General features: G+C 39.5%; 4 protein-coding genes across 10 annotated transcripts in view; 2 read left to right on the top strand and 2 right to left on the bottom strand.

Annotated features, from left to right (window-relative positions):
* The window catches only part of slc2a11a (solute carrier family 2 member 11a), a 15,894-nt gene extending 15,576 nt beyond the window's left edge, over positions 1-318 (bottom strand). The window contains exon 1 of one of the 2 annotated variants that reach the window (XM_044169949.1): positions 44-318. In XM_044169949.1, the coding sequence (XP_044025884.1) occupies positions 44-100 (57 nt within the window). In that variant the 5' untranslated portion in view covers positions 101-318. The remainder of the gene's footprint in view (positions 1-43) is intronic. The other variant, XM_044169976.1, reaches the window with a different exon arrangement.
* Positions 1-6,199, top strand: part of tgfa (transforming growth factor, alpha) — a 7,924-nt gene extending 1,725 nt beyond the window's left edge. For all 3 annotated transcript variants that reach the window (XM_044170099.1, XM_044170110.1, XM_044170107.1), the window contains 4 exons: positions 924-1,038; positions 3,269-3,418; positions 3,589-3,680; positions 4,486-6,199. In XM_044170099.1, coding sequence (XP_044026034.1) covers positions 924-1,038; positions 3,269-3,418; positions 3,589-3,680; positions 4,486-4,493 — 365 coding nt within the window. In that variant the 3' untranslated portion in view covers positions 4,494-6,199. The remainder of the gene's footprint in view (positions 1-923; positions 1,039-3,268; positions 3,419-3,588; positions 3,681-4,485) is intronic.
* On the bottom strand, positions 5,285-11,606 carry hdhd3 (haloacid dehalogenase-like hydrolase domain containing 3). Of its 4 annotated transcripts, XM_044170065.1 has the most exons (4): positions 10,630-10,651; positions 9,879-10,213; positions 9,131-9,532; positions 5,285-7,644 (listed from the first exon to the last, which is right to left on the bottom strand). In XM_044170065.1, the coding sequence occupies exons 2-3, from the start codon at positions 10,206-10,208 to the stop codon at positions 9,137-9,139; spliced, it is 726 nt and encodes a 241-aa protein (XP_044026000.1). In that variant the 5' UTR covers positions 10,209-10,213; positions 10,630-10,651; the 3' UTR covers positions 5,285-7,644; positions 9,131-9,136. The 4 variants fall into 4 exon arrangements, with proteins under 4 accessions (XP_044026000.1, XP_044026017.1, XP_044026008.1 ...); XM_044170082.1 differs by lacking the exons at positions 5,285-7,644; positions 10,630-10,651 and adding an exon at positions 11,256-11,606 and having other exon boundaries at positions 8,260-9,532; XM_044170073.1 differs by lacking the exons at positions 5,285-7,644; positions 10,630-10,651 and adding an exon at positions 11,338-11,606 and having other exon boundaries at positions 8,260-9,532.
* Positions 10,910-14,746, top strand: trub2 (TruB pseudouridine (psi) synthase family member 2). Its single transcript, XM_044170051.1, has 9 exons — positions 10,910-11,039; positions 11,832-11,965; positions 12,165-12,299; positions 12,806-12,880; positions 12,985-13,046; positions 13,142-13,223; positions 13,526-13,598; positions 13,811-13,947; positions 14,058-14,746. The coding sequence occupies exons 1-9, from the start codon at positions 10,978-10,980 to the stop codon at positions 14,381-14,383; spliced, it is 1,086 nt and encodes a 361-aa protein (XP_044025986.1). The 5' UTR covers positions 10,910-10,977; the 3' UTR covers positions 14,384-14,746.

Raw genomic sequence — 14,746 nt, 5'->3', positions numbered from 1 at the left:
AAGGAGACAATACATGTAGGCTGCAATCCAAAAGCCCATTTACCGTCAGAATGGAGTGTGTGACGAAGGCTGTAATGCTGCTATCTGTCTGGATGTTCATCCTCCTTCCCACCCCGAATGCTACACTGTGGCGTCTGTTTCGGCTGCTCGGGGAACACTGACTTGTTTCAGTCAGTTATGTAGGAATTTGTCTGACTTTACAGCTTATGTGTAAGAAATGTCCTGTTTAGTCTGGGTGTTCATTTAATCAGATATTTTTGTCCTGAGTGAAAACTGAGATAGTTGCTTGGAGAAAAAAAAAGCTGCATTAAAGGCTTTACTTTCGGCTAAAGAACTATGGTTCCTGCAGGGATGTGCTCTCTCCTGAGTCCTAATGTGGGTTGATGGACAGTGGTTTTTGTTTGCAGCGTCTCACCAGGACTTTTCTTGACTCTAATTGTCCCTCCCAGGTACAGTGAGAGATGTAAGCCACGACAAATCCACACGCAACTGGTAACAAAAGGCTTCAGTCTAGCGTTGGTGGCGTGGGTGTCAGCTTTAGGATTTAGTACATGCTGTTGTTTCAGGTCTCTGCAGGCTTAGCCTTTTTTTAGATTTATGATATTCACCTGTGTCATGTTATGTATTCTGACTAAGTGCACTTGGATTATATTTGATGTTGTAATTTAGGGTAGAATTCATACACTGAAGGACTTCTAAAGGTGGATAGTTCTGTACAATCATTTCAAGTAACCCACCTAAATATTAGTAGATTTTTGCCTTTTTCCCTACTCTCAAAGAGAACTGGCCACCCAACTAAAATCATCTAATTTGCATTGGGTTTATTCATGGTCCGAGGAAAAGCAAAAACACTATCCTAAACTTTAAAAAAAAAAACCCTACGTATGTCTCTCTGAAAATATCAACATTTTCTTGTCTCACAGAGTTTGTGGCAGCGGCTGTTCGGTCTCATTTTGATGACTGTCCAGACTCCCACCGCCATTTCTGCTTCCACGGCACATGCCGCTTCCTGATATTAGAGGAGACACCTGCATGTGTGTAAGTTGTTACTGTCTTAAATATAAAATTGTTGAGTTGACTGTTGTTCACTAGACATGACAGCTTGGCAGTTTCGACAATACAGCTTTTGCTAATATAGAGTGGTGTGAAAAAGTGTTTGCCCCCCTCCTGATTTCTTATTTTTTTGCATGTTTGTCACACTTAAATGTTTGTCATCAAACAAATTTAAATATTAGTCAAAGATAACATAAGTAAACACAAAATGCAGTTTTTAAATGAAGGTTGTTATTATTAAGGGAAAACAAAATCCAAACCTACATGGCCCTGTGTGAAAAAAGTGATTGCCCCACCTGTTAAAACACAACTTAACTGTGGTTTATCACACCTGAGTTCAATTTCTCTAGCCACACCCAGGCCTGATTACTGCCACACCTGTTCTCAATCAAGAAATCACTTAAATAGGACCTGCCTGACAAAGTGAAGTAGACCAAAAGATCTTCAAAAGCTAGACATCATGCCGAGATCCAAAGAAATTCAGGAACAAATGAGAAAGAAAGTAATTGAGATCTATCAGACTGGAAAAGGTTATAAAGCCATTTCTAAAGCTTTGGGACTCCAGCGAACCACAGTGACAGCCATTATCCACAAATGGCGAAAACATGGTGGCGAACCTTCCCAGGAGTGGCCGGCCGACCAAAATTACCCCAAGAGCGCAGCGACGACTCATCCAAGAGGTCACAAAAGACCCCACAACAACATCCAAAGAACTGCAGGCCTCACTTGCCTCAGTTAAGGTCAGTGTTCATGACTGCACCATAAGAAAGAGACAGGGCAAAAATGGCCTGCATGGCAGAGTTCCAAGACGAAACCACTGCTGAGCAAAAAGAACAATAAGGCTCGTCTCATTTTTTGCCAGAAAACATCTTGATGATACCCAAGACTTTTGGTAAAATACTGACGAGGACTGATGAGACAAAAGTTGAACTTTTTGGAAGGTGTGTGTCCCATTACATCTGGCGTAAAAGTAACCCCACATTTCAGAAAAAGAACATCATACCAACAGTAAAACATGGCGGTGGTAGTGTGATGGTCCGGGGCTGTTTTGCTGCTTCAGGACCTGGAAGACTTGCTGTGATAAATGGAACCATGAATTCTGCTGTCTACCAAAAACTCCTGAAGGAGAATGTCCGGCCATCTGTTCATGACCTCAAGCTGAAGCGACCTTGGGTTCTGCAGCACGACAATGATCCAAAACACACCAGCAAGTCCACTTCTGAATGGCTGAAGGAGAACAAAATGAAGACTTTGGAGTGGCCTAGTCAAAGTCCTGACCTGAATCCTATTGAGATGCTGTGGCATGACCTTAAAAAGGCAGTTCATGCTTGAAAACCCTCCAATGTGGCTGAATTACAACAATTCTGCAAAGATGAGTGGGCCAAAATTCCTCCACAGCGCTGTAAAAGACTCATTGCAAGTTATCACAAACGCTTGATTGCAGTTGTTGCTGCTAAGGGTGGCCCAACCAGTTATTAGGTTTAGGGGGCAATCACTTTTTCACACAGGGCCATGTAGGTTTGGATTTTGTTTTCCCTTAATAATAACAACCTTCATTTAAAAACTGCATTTTGTGTTTACTTGTGTTATCTTTGACAAATATTTAAATTTGTTTGATGATCTGAAACATAAGTGTGACAAAGATGCAAAAAAATAAGAAATCAGGAGGAGGGCAAACACTTTTTCACACCACTGTAGATGAAACTACTCTCAGAATTAAATCTGAGAGACTGCACGGTAAAGTTATTGTAAAAACAGACATTTCACATATACAAAAGAATATGTTTCACCCACGTCTACATTTGCATTTTAAATTGCTTTGGTCATTTTAAGCAATTTAAAGCACTTTGGCCTCCGTTTGGACTGGGCTTTGCTGGGCAGTGAGGTCTGGAATATACATTATGTTGGAGCAAAGTGCTGCCATCTTTCAAAAGAGACATACGTGAAATCTTAAGATCTAAAGCTATTTAGTACAGTAACAGTGCAAGAAGGCTGAAGTTGGGGTGATTTTGATCTCTGTGTTTCATGAGAAACCGCAGATAAGTGAGAAACAAATTAACTATGGAAACCACCTTTCACAAATCAATGTTTTATTTTCTTATATACAGAAAACATGTGACTGTGATTTAAGCTATTTATAAAATCCATTAACTGCTATTTTCACTTATAATCCCACTGTATGCGTACCCAGTTTGATTTTCCGTCCTTGTTGCAGGTGTCATCCAGGCTTTGTTGGGATGAGGTGTGAGCATGCAGACTTGCTTGCTGTAGTAGCAACTAATCACAGACAACAGACCGTTGCCACAGTGCTGGTGTTGTGTGTGATTGGGTGTGTTCTCATCATGGTGTTGTGTACACTTTTACAGTAAGTAACATGCATGGCATATCTTATATTTTATGATATTGTATTGAGCATAGCTGACAGTCGTGTAGCAATATGAGGCCAGTACATTTTCCATCTAAACAATGAAGTGATGAACTTGATGCCAGAAGGATTTTCAGGATTTTTGAGGAATTAAGTCTTTTCTTGTGCAGTTGCTGGTGGAGGCAGGACTGTCGCAGGCAGAGCCACACACATCAATACGTCCCAGAGAAGCACGGAGCATCCTGCTATCCTTCTGAGAGTGGTACTTTATTTATTTCTTGTGTCAAAAAGATTATTTTCAAGGTCATGTTTCTATTTACTTACCAGCAAATAACTGATAAATGAATTTGAGAGCATATGTAACAGTTGATAGCAGGGAAGAATTGTATTATGTAGATGTACATTGGCTTTTATTTAGACAAAGATTAAAGAGCACTACATTTGCAGGTCAAGCTTACAGGTAGATGGGATCTCTATGTTCCTGTAGCGGATGAAAATTATGTTATGCACTTTAAGGTATAAGGCTGGCATTATTTTATATTTTTCCTGTCAAAAACCAACAATGTGTTAGTCTGTTTCTCAATACTTTCCAACTTCCCTGCTCTGTCTCTAGGCCCCAAGCACATTTAATCCTAATGAAAACGTAACCCTTAACAAACAGGTCACAAATATATAGTGTCATTATCAAAAAAGGATTTTAAAACTACTGGGCACTGTAGTTTTTGGCAAACGTTACTCAGACAGGAGTGGTGTGCTAGTGAGTATTTCCAGCAGCAGGACAGTGTATGTGGGATTGACTTAATAATAAACTACAGCTTGTGTGTTCGTGGTAGCAAAGGAAGATGTCAGCCAGTGTAACGGTGTGGCTCGACGTGTTTTTAACGTTGAGTTCTATGGCACAGAGGAATGAGCTACATCAGGTTTTAGAAACACAGACAATACTTATTTTTTGTTTCTGGCCTTTGACAGTAATCAAAACCATAAAATATTGTCAGCCTTGTCCTCAAATGATCTTGTGATCCTTACAAGAAACAAAAAAACTTACCTGTTTATTATTTCCCTCTCAGTGGTTTGAGAAGACATCTTGCTGGAACATGAGCTGTTTGCATCACGCCGTGTTTAGTTTACCTCATCTGTCCGGCCCACAAACCCTCAGGGTTACATCCAAAGTGGTTTTCACATGTTCTGGTCAAGCAGACCTGGCCAGAGCTGAAGAAGCATTATTGTCAGTGTGGCTAAGGTAGGCCTGCTGGATGTGGGAGGTTAAATGTTCCATGACATTGCCTAGGAACACGTTTGCATTACTCTTTGATTCTGTGGAAATACAACAGTCTGTTTGAAGCTCCGAGGATGAAGCTGCTGCCAAATCCTACATGGGAAGAGCTCTGTGTGTCCTGATTACTGTTTATGGCTGGCCTAGAGGACATGAGAAATGACCTGCAAGGCCATTAATCATCCTGCGTTGATGTTGAATAGGAACAGTGTTTATTTTGGGCTGCGGGACAACAATAATTCATTTACTTAAGTCAGAAAACCCCAATTCCTATTTTTGTCTTTTAATAACTTCGCGCACTTTTCATCCGAACTCTACAAGCACAGAGGACATTTTTAAGAAATGATGGTGGGGGAAAACTGATGCTTTAAACAAGTTTTAGTGTCTGTTTTTAAAGAAGGAACTCACTTCACTTGATAGGAGTAGGAATTGTTAAATGGACTGACTGCTGATGGATTAAAAACCCTGGAAAACTTCAATCAGTAATTATAAACAAAACTTAAAATTGTTCCAATATGTTTTTTTAAATATGATTTGGAGAAAGAAATCATCCAGGTATTTTTTTTTTTTTTCAAATGATTTGATGACTCCAGTATTGCTACTGAAGCTGAAATATTTGTCAGTTTTATTTTTTATTCCTGAGCTGTACTTGGACATGTTAATGCATCAGAGGTTTTTGATTTGCAAGCTATAACTGTAACGCCACATGCACACCCTGGGAGGCCACGTTATCCCATGGTCCTATTTTACTGTTGCACTTTTCTGCAAGCTTGCTGTTCCTAAAAAAACAAACAAACTGCAGTTACTGTACTTGAAAAAGTGTCCACATAATGAGAGATGCCAAATACACTTGTTTCTAACTTTGCCTGAAAGAGCACTGAAGGGAAGAGGCACACAGTTTGTACACATCCACCTAAGCATGCATGCACTTAAATCACAGCTTGTATTTTTTAAAGAAACAACACAAAACACTTTTTTTATTTCAAGAGTGGTGTGTTATAGCATTGCCTATGCTTTAAATGTAAATACTTTTTAAAGAGAGAAAAAGCCTCTGAAGGTTAATTTAAAACACAATATTTAAGACTTTCTTAAAAAAACTGGAATAATAAGTGGTGAAGGAATACAAAATAATGATTAGAAACTGATATAAAGTGTGTATGTGCTTTGTGTGATAAGATGGGGAGGAAAAAAACCCATCCACCATAAAATGAATGTGATGGTATTTATATGCCAGAAGACTCTGAGGGGATGATACGCTTGTCTTTGTTTACAGTATGTGATGATATTTACATTCAGAATATGTGTTAATATTTGTTATTACAGCATTTCATGTGTAAATATCAAAACCACAGAAATATTCAATGTGTATATATACGGTGTCAATACAAAATCATCTGAAGAGGGTGATTTTTCTCATGCATTAACCCTTTGTCAGATTTATGTTGTCACAATTGGGAAGCCTCTATTATATGCGTTTTCCAATGAAGAATAAAAAAAAAAAATGCAAATGTGTGTGCATATTTTTTTTTATTCATGTGCTTAGTAATTGCTGCTCCATCTCTGGAGTCTGTTATTGGATTCATCGCGTGACCTTCTTTATACTTCTGAAGCTCTTTCCCTTTTTTCTCTCGCTCTCTCTTCAAATACCCCGATTTTCTGATGCTCTGCTCTACTATTTTTCTCTTCCACTGAATATTTCAAGATGCAGAAATGCCAACATGAAACCCTGAACCCCAGGCACAACTGAAGAAAGAGCCAAACTCTTGAGTGCTTTTATAGCTGAAGGAAATGTTTCAGCCCTCTTCTATATTGCCATTAAGTTTATTTATTTATTTATTTGTCTTCTTGAGTACACAGAATGTATACCCATTCATGTTAAAGCATTTGTTCAATGTGCGAAACTGCCCAACATACATCCTGATTTGTTTCATTTCGGTTGTATGTCATTAGGGTTGACATCTTCCCTCTTAATGTGCTGCATCTCCTCTGCTCTTCCCTTTCGCTCTCCGCATGAGGAGCTTCGTTTTGTTTTGCAATCCCATTATGTCTGCAATTGGATTTCTGTGGAGCCCCTTAGAGCCGTCTGGCTGAGCTACTAAACCAGCTTTGAATTAAGCAGCTCTTGTGGGTGCTTCCCTAAAGATACACAATACCCTTTAACATACAAAGTAGTGCATTGTGAAACAAATTAAATAAAAAAAAAAAAAAAAAAAAAAAAAAAAAAAAAAGGCAAAGAAAAGGGAAATTAAGACTTATTAAAAACTGGGTGTTAATTCACGCAACGTGGAAGGATGTGTGTTGTCAACATCAGGAAATTCTCTTGAACTCTTTAAATCTGATTTGGACAAGTGTCAATCCCTATTCCCCATAAGAGGCTGAAGCTCTGCTTTGAATTGCAATGCCATTCTGGTCTTTTTTTTTTTCCCCTCTGCTTCCTCTTCTGGGCCTTTTGATCCTCAGCCCAACATTCTCAGTATCTGCCTCTGACCAGATGGTTTAAAATAAGAGTATTTACAAAGGTATTAGGGTTAAGCAACCCTGCCTTGTTCTCCTCACTGCTAAGCACTGAAACAAATCATCAGGAACGATGAAAGCTCAGAGCATCAGTTAAAGGGTCAGTTCACATCAAATCACATAAAAAGGAAGGTCATTTTAACACAGACAACTTTCAAGACAATTAATTTTATACAGCATGAATGTGGTGTCTTGATATTTAAATGCATGTTTATAAATTGATGATCGAAGTTTGCTCGTGCTTTCAGAGTTTGTCTTGTCTACACCCTTGCCTCACCTCCATCCACCTGTCTTATAGGATAGGCTCACATTTTTATTACATCTTACAATACTCACATGCCCATATGTACATCATAAGAGTTGTTGGAGGCTTTAAAAATCCCCTCTGTCCGCACTGGCTGTGAAATGATCCCTTCTTAATGTGAAGGGATTTGCAGAGCTGCAGTAGAGAGGTGGTAAAACAAAAAACAGAGATAAACTCTTGGTTTGACGACCTCAGACTGCTGAACTTTAGAATGTATTTTTACAAAGAACAAGGACTCTTTCCATGTACATATGGGCATGAGTATTATTTTAAGACTGACTTGATCCCATCCTTAAAGTTGTTAGTTTAATTTAAACCACCAATGATGACATCCTCTCTGCTCCTTAGTGCTGGGATTATGCATTTACAAGCAAATAGTGTAAACACAGGAGCCTAATGACCATGGGTAAAAAATATTAGTGAATAGTAGGGAGTCAAATGCCTGCATGCCAATGTTGCAGTGCCACCTCTGCCACAAAATAACAGAATCATTTGTTGAGACAAAAAGCTTTTTTACTGGAGAAAGTGAACTGGTCTGTAGCCACAGAGGCTTCTCATTAACTGCACCAGCCAATGTCAATTATGGAAGGCTAGCCTGGGGGTTTTAAGTGCTGTTCATTGCATACACCCCCATTTCCTGTTACCTCTCTACTATTGACTCTATAATAAAAGGTATGAAATGCCCCCAAAATACTTCAAATTACATTCAAAGGGAAGATCCTGAATAAATTAGGACAAACAAACAAATGCTTCCATATAGAGGGTGTTTTAATGGCATGGATTTGATCCACCTGGCAGGTGTCACTGTAAATTAATACAAACTTATTCAGAGTAATCACTATTATACAGATGTGAAACATTTTTCAGGATAACAACGGGGGTCACTGAATGGTTTGATGAGTATGAAAACGATCATGTGCTACGATCTTAGCAGTCACCAAATGTCAACCCATCTGAACCCTTTTGGGAGTGATGTGTGAGTGCTCTCCACTAACACTAAACACCAGATGAGGGAATATCTTTTGGAAGAAAAGTGGAGTTTCAGATACGGTGGCCTAACACCTTACTAAGACACTATGTGCTCGTTTTATCTTTAATTTGTCACCCATCTGTATGTTCCCCACTTTTGTGTTGCCTAATTTTTGCAGTGTTGTCATTATGATCCTGTTACACTTTTGGTGCGACTTGTTTTTAAAATCATTCTATTAGTGCTATAAAGAAAATAGTAGCACTGATGATTGTATACGTTTTTAAAAACGTGTTTTGAAAAAAAAAAACTTTTTGTCTCAAAACCCTTTGATTTTGTCATCAGATGAAAAAAGGCTTTCTAAGACAGACTTTGTACAATTAATATATATTTACTGCTCCCAATTTATTTACAGTAATAATACATGATAATTCCACACTGTATATACAGTTTTTATATTACAACTCATGATATTCTGGATTTGTTTTCTATAAATTTCTCTCAGGAGCATTTATTTTGTTAAACATGTGAAGAGCTCTAAAGTGGTTGAGCTCACTCTGGTCAACATGGCTAAATCACAGAAATTAGCTCCTTAACTGAACCACATTTAGGCTGAGTAGCTTTGCACTTGAGCCCATGACTGTTATTACTCACTGAGCATTAGTTGATGTGCGGCTGAAGCTGTGATGGCAGCTCCTCCAGAGAGCTGAGCCGATGCTCTTGAGGAACGTCAGGTCGGTTATGCTTGTTGTTTCTATCTAATAGGAACCCGTGGATGCCCACAGACCGAGAGGCGAGGTAGTCATTCATATAGTGGTCCCCAACATGAGCTACACTTGCAGCTGGTACACCACATTTCTGCAGTGCCTGATTAAAGATGGTAGGACTCGGCTTTGCTATACCTGCTTCCTCTGATGTTATCAAAAAGCTGAAGTGAGACAGCAGACCACAAACACGTAAGATCTCTTCTAGGCGGCTATCAAAGTTTGATACCACACCCAGCTTCAGTCCTAGAGAAGAACAACTCTCCAGGGCCTTCTTTGAGTCTGGAAATACCTAAAACAGAGGGACATTATACAATTTTAAGTTGACATTTTGTGTACTGTGTTGTCAATTTTTATAAACATTAAGATAAAAAGCAAACATTTGTTCTAAAAATGCTTTACAAAGCGCCCGATTTAAACAGATCCATGTCTGTTTTCCTGCATTAGTAAAAAAGGCTTTTGATGATGACAGTGATCGCAAAAACTACTATTACTTGATTTGTTTTCAGAATATTGAATGTGTTGTCTTTCTGATGCATTATTTAGCAGATAACATTAGAAAAGCAGGTTTTTACAAATGAATGATAAAATTACCAACTTATTATTTATTCTATGTGTATGTGTCATCTGTCATTTACCTCCCAGTTCTCTGCATTGCAGAAGTTATGATAAAGGTTGTGAGCCATTGTATTCAGCAGGGCTGGGTCCTGTACCCTGCACTGGGAGAAAGATTCCTGCACCACCCCCATCCACCAAGACCGTCCATCCAGGCCCTGAGTGAGGCCATAGTTTGGGTATCTGCTGGAATGATGTCGATATGCCTGGAGGAAAGCAGCTTCGACCTCCACAGCACTGAGATTCAAGCCCATTCGTTCGGCCTCCTTGCAGTACTGCTCTCCCACAGTAGCACGCACCTTCAGCAGGGTGTCTTTCACGTCCCACAGCACCCAGCGCAGAGGAGGTCGCATTTCACCTACAGAGGTAACACCAGACATAAGATAGTATTAACAATGGCTTTGTTCGATTCACGTGTCCCAGTAAGTCGTGACAGTGAGACAGCATGGACAATACCAGGATGCTGAAACTGAAGCAGCTGAATGGAATTCAGCCAACATTAATTTCAATATTTACAGCTGTGTTTTTTCCTACTGTCAAAATGTCTTTAGTGAAAAAGCCCTATTGTGTGTAATTTGGTTTGTGGTAATTTCTTACTACAAATTTGTTTGGGAATATGCACCACTGAAGCACAGTATCAATTGAAATGATAAAGGCCTTAAGGTGGGTCCTGTATTACTATCTAGGCTACTTGTCTACATGTCCTTTAGAGGGGCCCTGTGTTTAAGTTTACATAATGGATATTCCTTAATACTTTGTGTTTAACCAAAGTACCAAAAGCTGAGGGCCAGTAGGGGCCCACTAGAGTGTTAATCCGGCCATGGATGGTATAGTTATGATCTTTATGTGGGAAGGCCTTTTCACAGAACACATTTTGACTTGTCATGGTAGGAAAATCTCAAGTGTTGCTGTTAATAACATTAAAAGGGCCTGCACACCCACACAGGTGTTTTCAATCATTCTGTCTGATTAGACTGATGCTTAGGTCGAAGAGGCATGTAGCTATGCTGCCAATCACATGAGGTCATCAGACTCTTAAGTACCAATGAAAATGATAAAGGTGTACTTGTCCCGCCTTTAAAAGGTGACATATAATCAGGTAGATTAAGTGAAAACACCTGGATGGACGGACCATGGACTTGTTGTGGCTTCAAGGAGGGATCTGTTTTAATTCAGGTGTCCCAGTAAGTCATGACAGTGAGCCAGCATTACCAGAACCCTGAAACTGAAGCCGATAAATGCAATTCAACAATCATCAAAATTATAATTCAGACTTTGTTACTGTGACATGTTAAAATGTCCTTGACCCCTACCGCCCCCCATTACGTTCAATTTACATGTACAATTTAGTACCACTAGCTAACGTTACGCTTGTTAATTTTGTATGATTAGCTACTTGCCAGCCTTTTGCACATGGCGTTGTCAGACAGCTACTCCAGAAAGTTCAACTAACTACAAAAGTTGTAACAGTTTAAACTTTACCGAAGTCAAGGCTTCAGACCTGTCAGCGGCCGTAAACAAGCTTAGCTACAGTTTAGCTAGCTAGCTAGCCTGAGTTCTTCTTCGTTGGGACTGTTTACGGCAGCTGTTGCCATCTATGGAGTTACAGCTCGACGTTCATTCCTCTGTACAATCTCTCTATCAACCCTCTCCGAAATGAATCAACTATCTTCTGCCTACCCGTTTCTAACCACACATAATCCCGCAAAATGTTTATTCTGATATCAGCTAAAAAACATAATCTCCAGGCTTTTTACATAAGGCTTGTTGTGCAGTAGTTGGTAGTCCTGCCTGTTATACATCCAGTACAGCAGGCGGCGGTATGATCATAAAGTAGCTACCAAAACTAAAACTGCTAGATATGTACGCATGCGCGAAGGTTCACATGCAGTAGACGTCAACCCATGTTTTAGAAAACAAACTACTGTAACCCTGTGAGAAGTCTCAAGAGATGTAACCTAATATAACTTTTAAAGAAATCTGGATGACCTGATGGCAACTCCAGCTATTCGGATGTTTCGGAAGTTAGAGGGTCTGTTTTGTGTGTACAAACCCTCTGGTGTCCACTGGAAACTCGTACGGGACAGCATCGAGACAAATCTTCTGAAAGGTGAGGATAACATATCTTTAAAAACGTAACTTCTGGTCCATCAAACACTCACAATTAGATTTCAATGTCTGCTGTGACAGTGAGACATGATTATAGAGCTAATGTGCAGATTTAACAAAAGTCACTTAGCATTGCCTTCAACCTTGGACTCCAAATAAATCACTGTATCCTGTTGACCCCTGTATGTGTCACCTTATAGGTTTAAACGCTACACCGTCCCAGCCAGTTCCTCAGGAGGTCCGCTTCTTGGCACACCCAAGCAGTGAGACTGGAGCACCCAAGGGACTCACACTGTCAGCGGCCTCTGTGCCAGTACTGTCCAAGCATCCTCTGGGTATGTGTGTCCACTTCACTGCATAGCTTCATCTCATGGGTCACCTACTTATTGTTCATACACATCACCACACAAGTCTTATCATGGTGTTCTTGAATAAAAGTTCTTCAAAGCCTCATGTACTGCTGTCTGCTCTAAGGACCGAAGCTATGTTTATATGTACAACTAATTCCATTTGTAGTTTACTTACTCAAGTAATGTGAGTTTGATGTGATGTTAAGTATCATGACTTTGTTAAAATTATCTTTTGCTGGTGGATTTTGACAAGTCAAAATGTCTGCTCTGACAAAGGTCTATTTAATTTAGTTTTCACTCCACCCCCCATCCCGCCCTGGTCATGTTAAGATAGACCATAAATAAAGTCTGCCCTGATGGCTCATTAGAGACTTCAGAAGTGCATGTTGATATTAGTGGGAATGACTGAATGATAATAAAATGCAGTTATGTCTGTGCACACTGAGGACTGTCTATGAGTGAATAACATTTATTTTTTCTGTGCGTTTTAGTGACTGGACCTGAATTCATGCGTATTCGAGTTGGAGTAGGACATCGCCTGGATACATTCTCTTCTGGTGTCCTAGGTATGATTGATTTAGAGCTGTTCAGAGGAGAAAACCCATTTGTTTCAGACCGTGTTGTGTTGAATATGTGATGTCTCTTTTTCACACCTTTTTTTAAACTTCAGTTCTTGCTGTTGGAAATGGAAACAAGGCCCTGAATGATCTCTACAGAACACGAGTCACAAGGGTAATTTATCACTTCCTGCTGGTTTTACATTCATTGTACAAATATGTAATGAAGATACACTATCCACAGGTTTAATGCTGTTTGGCATGTTTCAGGATTACACATTGGAGGGTGAATTTGGGACTGCTACAGATGATTCCTCTCACACAGGAAGAGTTATGGAAAGGTCCACATATGGTAGGATACCTTACTTTTTTCCTATATGTGTTCAGTTTCGTCAGTTTATTCACTTAGTAACACATAGTTTTAGATCATTGCATTTTAGAAATAGTATTTTATCTAAAGCAACTCCATGCCTTTACTTGAAATAATTGGTTACACAGCTCATTACTGATATACAATAATATTGTCACTCTGTAAAACTGTAACTGTATTGTAATTTCATATTCGTTAGTTGGTATCTATCTAGCATACTAGCATTTGCTCTGTTATTGTGCCTTTGACTGTATCTGGCCCTAAAATATTGTTGTGTTCAACAGGTCACATCACACAGGATAAGCTGGACAGAGTCTTGGCGATGCTGCAGGGAGCCAATCAAAAGGCCTTGTTAATGTATACTAACTACATTTAATATTCATTTAATTCATATAAACATGATATTGATGTTTTTCTCTGTGCTCTACTTGAATAAGACCCCCTGCACATGTAACACATCAGTCCACAAAGTGCTTTCAGCAGGGCCACAGTAAAATGATAAATGATTATTCGTAGTGCAGGTAGATGATGGTAGATGTTTTTTTTGTTGTTGTTTTTTTCCTATACAGGTATTCCAATGTAGACATGCGCTCGCAGGAAGCCTATGAGATGGCTGTGCACGGTTTACTGGGTCCAGAGGGGAAATCGCTGCCTGTTTTGACAGGCTTGCGTTGCACTCACTTTCAGCCCCCCATCTTCACTTTAGGTAAATAATCTTCAGTTGAACACACAGGAAACCTCATTCCACAATTTGAAATATGCAGATTTTCAGGATGCTTGCTGATCTTGTTTGATATTTTTGCTCTGTTCTTACAGAGGTGCAGTGTCTAAATGAAACGCAGAAATATTTGCGCAAAGTTGTGCATGAGATAGGACTCGAGCTGCGCAGCACAGCAGTGTGTAAAGGAGTTAGACGGACCAGAGACGGCCCCTTCACCCTGCAGGATGCCCTGACCCATCACCACTGGACTGCTTCTGATGTTACACAGGCCATCAGACAATACCACTCCTCTAAACAAAAACAAAAAAACTCCCACACACGGATCAAGGACCCAGAAATACAACCAGCAGAAGAGAATACACCGACAGCTAGTCAACAAAATGACACCAGTGACAAAGCAGCAGTAGGTAGAATTAAATGACTTTTTGCTGTGACCAGCAGTTAATACAAGTCACTCTGGTAGTTGATCACAAACATTTCACAAAAAATGTGACTCTCTGAGCCTGAACGCTGCATCACTTTGAGTTCAGCTCAGTTGGAAAAGAAATGTGAACGACCAGAGATCCTGGTTTCTAAAAGAGAAAGCATCAAATTACAAATCAATTACATCGTGCTTTTGTTTAATGTGCAAACTCCTCTTAATATATAGTGACACTTGCTGTATCTCATATGAATGTTCCAATGTTTTCACCTTTGTTAAATGTTGTGAAGGTAATGTTACATTATTCCCCAAATCTTAATATGAAAGTGGTTTATTTTTATCATGAAATAAATGGAAAAGATA

Source organism: Siniperca chuatsi, linkage group LG2 (assembly GCF_020085105.1).
Source record: "Siniperca chuatsi isolate FFG_IHB_CAS linkage group LG2, ASM2008510v1, whole genome shotgun sequence".
Lineage (NCBI taxonomy): Eukaryota > Metazoa > Chordata > Actinopteri > Centrarchiformes > Sinipercidae > Siniperca > Siniperca chuatsi.
The sequence above is the reverse complement of the archived record's forward strand: the minus strand, read 5'-3'. Positions and strand labels throughout refer to the sequence as shown.